This window comes from Salvia miltiorrhiza, chromosome 2 (assembly GCF_028751815.1).
Source record: "Salvia miltiorrhiza cultivar Shanhuang (shh) chromosome 2, IMPLAD_Smil_shh, whole genome shotgun sequence".
In the NCBI taxonomy this organism is placed as follows: domain Eukaryota; kingdom Viridiplantae; phylum Streptophyta; class Magnoliopsida; order Lamiales; family Lamiaceae; genus Salvia; species Salvia miltiorrhiza.
This window is the reverse complement of record NC_080388.1, coordinates 58,273,434-58,280,947: the sequence shown is the minus strand read 5'-3', so window position 1 is coordinate 58,280,947 and position 7,514 is coordinate 58,273,434. Positions and strand designations below refer to the sequence as shown.

General features: G+C 38.6%; 1 protein-coding gene and 1 non-coding gene across 3 annotated transcripts; one reads left to right on the top strand and one right to left on the bottom strand.

Annotated features, from left to right (window-relative positions):
- Positions 1 to 6,323, top strand: LOC131010640 (cell division cycle 5-like protein). Of its 2 annotated transcripts, XM_057938265.1 has the most exons (6): positions 1 to 300; positions 726 to 742; positions 775 to 980; positions 1,406 to 3,121; positions 4,000 to 4,284; positions 5,331 to 6,323. In XM_057938265.1, the coding sequence occupies exons 3-6, from the start codon at positions 804 to 806 to the stop codon at positions 6,150 to 6,152; spliced, it is 3,000 nt and encodes a 999-aa protein (XP_057794248.1). In that variant the 5' UTR covers positions 1 to 300; positions 726 to 742; positions 775 to 803; the 3' UTR covers positions 6,153 to 6,323. The 2 variants fall into 2 exon arrangements, with proteins under 2 accessions (XP_057794248.1, XP_057794249.1); XM_057938266.1 differs by lacking the exons at positions 1 to 300; positions 726 to 742 and having other exon boundaries at positions 840 to 980; positions 1,350 to 3,121.
- A 599-nt stretch (positions 6,324 to 6,922) lies between these two features.
- Positions 6,923 to 7,009, bottom strand: TRNAM-CAU (transfer RNA methionine (anticodon CAU)). The gene is given in 2 exon segments: positions 6,923 to 6,958; positions 6,972 to 7,009. It is a non-coding gene; the product is annotated as a tRNA-Met (tRNA).
- Positions 7,010 to 7,514: the final 505 nt, after the last annotated feature.

Genomic DNA, 7,514 nt, shown 5'->3' with positions numbered 1-7,514 from the left:
ATAAGCCCAACGCCTCTCTCTCTCTTTCTGTCTCGTATCTGTGAAATCCCCAAACCCCTATTTCCTTCCACCCTTATTTCTCAAAATTCCGGCGACCTCATCACCACCGCCCGCTCGCCACCGGCTTCCCCTTTCAGCGGACAAGATCGTCCGTCTCTCCCCGACCGCCTCAGCTGCGCCATCTCTCTCTCGGCCAAGGACAAGAACCCATCTCCAACTCACCATTGAATCATCCGAAACTCAACACCTCGCTCAGTCAAGATTCGCTTCCTACTCAGATTACACGACTCAGCAGATTTGGTAAGAGAATACTTCAATCAGCAAACAAATTATCACCTGTTTCCGTTCTATTTATTTATTTATAATTCTAACTCAAATTTTAAGGATAATGGTACGGTATTGTGTAGAGAATTGTTGGCGGTGTTGTGCGAATGAACTGAAAGTATTGTTTTTTTGTAATTATTGGTTTTATGTGTTTATGCTTTGGGTGTGTTTAAAGCAGAAAATACATAGTTGAAATTGTTAAGCTTTTGTGTTAGTTCAAAAATTCATGATGAAAATGGCTTATAAACTTGGAATGAGAAATTACCTAACCGTCTGGTGTTGCAGAGGTTGTGTTGATGCCTTGTAATTATACTGATGCCCAAAGGAAATTGTTTTAGCAGAAATCTGACTTGACTGATGACTTGTTATTAGTATACTGATAAAGGAAATTGTTTTTGCAGAAATCTGAGTAACTAGATATTAAACCCTCAGAAGAAACCCGCATTAGTCCATTGTGGTTGTAAGATTTCACCTGCAAAATGAGGATTATGATAAAGGGAGGTGTGTGGAAGAACACGGAAGATGAAATTTTGAAAGCAGCCGTTATGAAATATGGGAAGAATCAATGGGCGAGGATTTCTTCTCTGTTGGTCCGGAAATCGGCTAAACAATGCAAGGCCCGCTGGTACGAGTGGCTGGATCCCTCAATCAAAAAGGTGTGTTGCAAGATTTGAAATGTTCAGTTCTTTTTATTTTGGATTTGATTTAAAGGATTCATTGATCCCTCAATTCTTTTTATGTAACAGGATTTTGTGTTTTTTTATCTGATTGATTGCTCTATGTTATCAGCAGGGTTTTCCTAGTTTTTACATTTCCTTTTGATTGGTTGTTAATCTATTTTGCTGGTGGTTGTATTATGTTATCTGTTTCAGATGTTGCACATTTAATAGAAATATTTCATGTGGAAAACCAATTTAGGAATTTGGAAATCAAATGTGGGATTGTACTATGGGATAATGTTCTAGTAGACAGTTTGTGTGTTAAAATTCATCTTGAATGTTATAGTTTCCAACTTTCTTATGCAGATAACTTTCATCCTTTGTGATCCGGAACTGATCCACTTCCTTCCATAACATTGCAGACTGAGTGGACCCGAGAAGAAGATGAGAAGTTATTGCATTTGGCAAAACTCATGCCCACCCAGTGGAGGACAATTGCCCCTATTGTTGGGCGTACTCCATCACAGTGCCTGGAGAGATACGAGAAGCTTTTGGATGCGGCCTGTGCCAAGGATGAGAACTATGAACCTGGTGATGACCCACGAAAATTGCGCCCTGGAGAGATTGACCCCAATCCGGAATCGAAGCCTGCCCGTCCTGATCCTGTAGATATGGATGAAGATGAAAAGGAGATGCTTTCTGAAGCTCGGGCTCGGTTAGCCAACACTAGGGGTAAGAAGGCAAAAAGGAAAGCTCGAGAGAAACAGCTTGAAGAGGCTCGGAGGCTTGCTTCATTGCAGAAGAGAAGAGAGCTTAAAGCTGCTGGAATTAACCTTCGCCATAAGAAGAGAAAGAGAAGAGGCATTGATTATAATGCTGAAATTCCTTTTGAAAAGAGGCCTCCGCCTGGCTTTTATGACATTGCTGATGAAGATCGGCCCACTGAGTTAGTCAAGTTTCCTACAACAATCGAGGAGTTGGAAGGTGAAAGAAGAGTTGACAAAGAAGCTCGATTAAGAAAGCAGGATATCGCAAGAAATAAAATAGCAGAGAGGCAGGATGCTCCATCTGCAATCTTGCAAGCAAATAAACTTAATGATCCTGAAGCAGTTCGAAAAAGGTCCAGGTTAAATCTCCCAGCCCCACAAATTCCTGACCATGAGTTGGAGGCAATTGCTAAGATGGGAATTGCTAGTGATCTTCTTGGAAACGAAGAACTTACAGAAGGAAATGCTGCAACACGTGCTCTTCTTGCTAGTTATGCTCAGACTCCGAGACATGGCATGACTCCTGGGAGAACTCCTCAAAGGACTCCTGCAGGCAAGCAGGATGCTATTATGATGGAAGCAGAGAACCAGCGGAGGTTGACATTGTCTCAGACTCCGTTGCTTGGTGGGGATAATCCGATGCTGCACCCTTCAGACTTTTCTGGGGTGACTCCGAAGAAAAAGGATATTGCAACACCAAATCCTCTCTTGACTCCGTCGGCAACTCCTGGAGGTGCTGGTCTCACTCCGAGAATTGGGATGACACCTACACGTGATGTATATGCTGTTGGTATGACTCCAAAAGGAGCTTCAATGAGGGATGAGCTGCACATAAATGAAGATTTAGATATGCATGACAGTGCCAAGCTGAGGCAGTCTGATTCGAAAAAGGAACTCATTTTTGGACTGCAAAATCTCCCACAACCCAAGAATGACTACCAAATAGTTATTCAACCATTGGCTGAAGAAGATGAAGAACCTGATGAGAAGAAGATTGAGGAAGACATGTCGGATAGAATTGCTAGAGAGAAGGCCGAGGAAGAAGCAAGGCAACAAGCATTACTCAAGAAAAGGTCGAAAGTACTGCAGAGGGAGCTGCCAAGACCTCCTGTGGCTTCGTTGGACCTCATTAGAAACACTTTGATGAGAGCTGATGAAGACAAGAGTTCCGTTGTTCCGTCAACCTTAGTTGAGCAGGCTGATGAATTAGTAAGAAAGGAGCTTTTATCTTTGCTAGAGCATGATAATATAAAATATCCTCTGGATGAAAAAGCAACCAAGGAGAAGAAGAAAGGTGGAAAACGTGCTGCAAATGAAAATTCTGTATCTGTACCAACAATTGACGAGTTTGAAGAAGATGAGCTGAAAGAGGTATGCAATTCAACTTCATGGTTTGGGGTCCTAGCAGTGTATATTTGATATATTTTCCAGTGAACTTTAGAATTTTTGGGGTTTCAAGATGAGTTTGGAGGTATTTTTTTTTTTGCTTTGACTACTAACTCTACATAAGAACAGTTGTTAAAGTTACTCTTGTTTGGCGATATCAATTTTTAAGGGATATCAACAGATTCATTATCTTATATGTTAGTTAAATCATTCAAATTACACCTGGTTTTGTGCGGCAAAACTGAGCCCAAGTTTCTGCTTTATTGCTTAGATTCTTGTACATCTATTGTGGTGTTTTAATTGACTTTAAGTTTCTTGCGGATATATGAGCATTTATCAGTAATGTTTTTGTAGAGAAGAAGAATATAGAACATATTTGGGAGAAAAGTGAAGTAGTGTATTATTTAGAATTAGTTACAATATTAGGACTCCCACATATATATGGAGTAGATAACTAAGGTTAGTTCTTCCAAAACTAAAAAAGGAAACATATATACACATTAATATTCTACAACAGTTTTAACTCTTCACCAATGCTTCTAAAAACATTGTATATTCTGACATATAAATTAAAAAAGAAAAAGAATCTTGAGGTGCTATGGCAAAAATGAAGCGTTTAATTTATTTAAGTTGGTAGAATGATATAATACGTTGATGGCTTTTCTGGAGATGAGAAATTGTTTTATGTGGTTCTTACTAAGTTTCTCTTAATTTTTTCTTGTAAGCAATATGAAATTATTTACGCATAGAGGTGGTTTCCTCTGGGTCTTTCATTTATATATTTGTCACTCTCAAGTCTCTCTTTATTGTGCATCACTTAAACGAATTTATTTGCATTTAAGTAACAATATTTGGTTATGCAGGCAGATAAATTTATAGAAGACGAGGTCCAATATCTTCGTGTTGCTATGGGCCATGAGAATGAATCTATTGATGGTTATGTGGAAGCACATAAAACATGCTTAAATGATATCATGTACTTCCCTACTCGTCGTGATGGCTATGGTCTAGCAAGTGTTGCCAACCATGCAGAAAAACTTGCTTCCCTGCAGAATGAATTTGAAAATGTGAAGAAGAAGATGGATGATGAGACTAAAAAAGCACAACGGCATGAGCAGAAGATTAAAGTTCTTACTAATGGTTACCAGGTATGCTTTTCTTCAGGAGTTACTTTCTGTATACACTCTTGTTGTGTAGTTCCCAATTGGCCCTTTTACCCTTTGGTGCTTGAAGTGGTTGCCTAGCATCATATCTTGTTGCACTTTGATAAAAATATTTACAAAATGGATTTTGCTACGTGTTAATTCTCAAATCTTGACACCTTTACCAGAATTGAATTGTGGGATGTTTTCAGGAATAGGTCTCTAATAAATATTGGATGGTTTTAATAGTTAACATCAGGTCTACTAGCCATGTAATCTTCATCGAGAAGGCAGAAGCGCTTACGGATGAAGTTACTTAGAGAATGGCTTCACAAAATCTTGAGACAGGATGGTCCCAAATTTGTGGAATGTTCTCAATATTTTAATTAATGGATGGGAGATCTTAATATTGGCCTTATAAGGGGAGAGAGTACTCCAAACTTAGCTTATATATAGATGCATGATCATTTACCAAATCGATGTGGGATAGACATAGTCGCTTCAACACACCCCCACACTTTAGGCCAATACTATGACTCATCAGCTACTACAATGTGGACTAAACAAATCCACATTGACTTGGGCCTGGTCCCGTTCCATGTAGAAAAGCATGAAAGAGAGGCATGTATTGGCGAGAGAAAAATATGTATATTCACAAGTATAGAGACCCATACAGAGAGAGTAGAGAACTAGGTTACAATCTAATCCTAAAATCATTAAATTAGTATACAAGGAAGCCTAAATATACAGAAACTCTACAAGAAGCTCCATGGTCTTGTTTCCAAACCTGAACCTTTTCAATAAGGGAATCTCTAGTAGCTTGACAGTCATGTGAGGATTTATGAATCTTCGTTATCTGACAGTTTTGGTCACTTGATATATGAATGGAAATCACTCTCTATAGCTCATGCGTTGATGTTCAGATTTCAGACTCTTTTTCATTGGTTACATAGTTTGCTTCAATCAAGATTAGATTCTAAATTTTGGTTGCATGATATATGAATTGTGGTAGATATCCAGATTTGTAAATTAGATGGTTTCTGAATGATCAGATGCGAGCTAATAAACTTTGGGCACAAGTTGAGGCAACCTTCAAGCAGATGGACACCGCGGGAACAGAACTTGAATGCTTCCAAGCTTTGAAGAAGCAAGAGACACTATCGGCAACATACAGGATCAGCAACCTATGGGAAGAGGTTCAGAAGCAGAAGGACCTCGAGCGCACTTTACAGAAACGGTATGGCGATCTAATGACTGAATTAGAAAGTGCTCAGCACTTGGTAAATGCATATAGACTGCAAGCAGAAAGAGATTATGAAAATGCTGCAAAAGACAACGACACTGCAATGGATGCCATCGACACAACTCAAAATCAATCTGTTGGACCAGATATTGAAGCTCCTGAGGACAAAGTTGCTGCAAATAACAATGATGCAGCAATGGAAGGAGTCGATGCAGCTGAAGACCAACCAGTTGCCTCAGATGTTGGAACCTCTAAAGAGGAAGTTGTCACCAAGGACACGGTCGAGGCTGAGGCTGAGGCTGATGCAGCTGGAGAGGAGGTGGGTGTCCCTACGGCTGAGCCTGAGGCTGATGTAGCTGGAGAGGAGGTGGGTGTTCCTACTGCTGAGCCTGAGGCTGATGCAGCTGGATACGAGGTGGTTGCTCCTACTGCTGAGCCTGGAGGCATCCCAAACGAGGAAAATTGTACTGAAACGCAAAATGCTGATGAGACGAGAGGCCCGGAGTTGGACCCGGCTCATGCACAGGCTGAATCGAGATCTGAGGATGGAAATGATGCTTCACAAGAGAATGCAACATCAACCACTGGTGACTTGCAAGTAGCAAACGAGATTGCGGGTGAAGAAGCATAAATCATTTTCATTCCGTACTTGAAATTGGAGAATATGTGTTTTATTAATTTTGTGAGGGTGAAAGGGAAGTGGTATGTATGTTCATTCCAAAACGTGAACTATATTTTTACTTTAATTAGTACTTCCATCAGATAATTCAGGAATCTATAAAGAGAGTTGGTTCCTTTTGTAGTTAAGTAGCGCAGTTCTATTTGGCTAATTTATAGTACTTAGATAACATGACTAATAAATTCTGTGATCCTTGTAATGCTACAATTGATTGGTTGGACTAGACGAAATGTTCCCATTACAATACTTGATATCCGTTTGTAGTAAGAACAACCACTTTTACTAATGTTACTTTACTGAATATATCTATTGGATTATATGATTCATTTTTCATTAGCTTTTGTAGCACCAAAAATACAACCGGAAATGAAAAGGGTGAAGCCTTTACCTTTTTGGCCAACAAAATCGACTATAAGAGTGTGTGAGACAGGGAAAAGTATAATACTTATTACATGTGCATGAATACTTTCAAAGCTTTCAATTAATGAAAAGGGTGATTTATATGATTAATTTAATGCAAAAGGGATTAAATTGCCAAAATAAAACCTATTAAAATATCCAAACCGAATCGTGTTCACCATAGTCCATAAATTAATTAAATGTAAAAGGGATTGAAATGCCCAAATAAAAACTAATCAATTAAATGGAAAGGGGATTAATATATCCAAATATTTAACGAAACTAATATAAAATGAACTAATTGTTTTGTGGAAAAAATTAAATGGGGTGAGAGAGGCTCGAACTCTCGACCTCAGGATCACTCAATAAAGCTATGAGACCTACGCGCTAGCCAACTGCGCCACCACCCCCTTACATTCTCAAACAAGATGCCTTTTTAATTGGAAACAATGAATAAATAAGTACTACTCCACATTTTAACAGTTGGGTGATCAAATTAAGATGTGCATGCATTATTAGTTGAAACAAACGCTATGAACATTATGAATATTAGCACAGTTATACATACACCAATAAATAAAAAGTCCATTGGCGATGCTCCCTCGTTCACGAAAATACAAAACAATTTCTTAATTTTCAATTTTGCTCCATTCACAAATCATCTTTCATTAATTATTACCTTTACAATTCTCACATATTTACACACATTATCACTAATGGATCCATTATTTTTGGAAATAACCTTATTAGTCATTATTTTCTTAAATTATGGGAACCTTTCTCCACCAACCAAATACAATTTGTTTTTCTTCAAATCTGTATTCACTCCCATTAAAAAGATATTTATGAGTGAAGGAAGTATTAATTAGGTGTTTATTAGAGCCGAGTTGAAACTCAATCAATAAATTAGAGATA

Coding starts and splice junctions, on each gene's coding strand:
- LOC131010640 (XM_057938265.1), top strand. CDS start 804: ATGAGGATTATGATAAAGGGAGGTGTGTGGAAGAACACGGAAGATGAA. Junction 3,122..3,999: donor AAGAAGATGAGCTGAAAGAG/GTATGCAATTCA, acceptor TTGGTTATGCAG/GCAGATAAATTTATAGAAGA. Junction 4,285..5,330: donor TTCTTACTAATGGTTACCAG/GTATGCTTTTCT, acceptor CTGAATGATCAG/ATGCGAGCTAATAAACTTTG.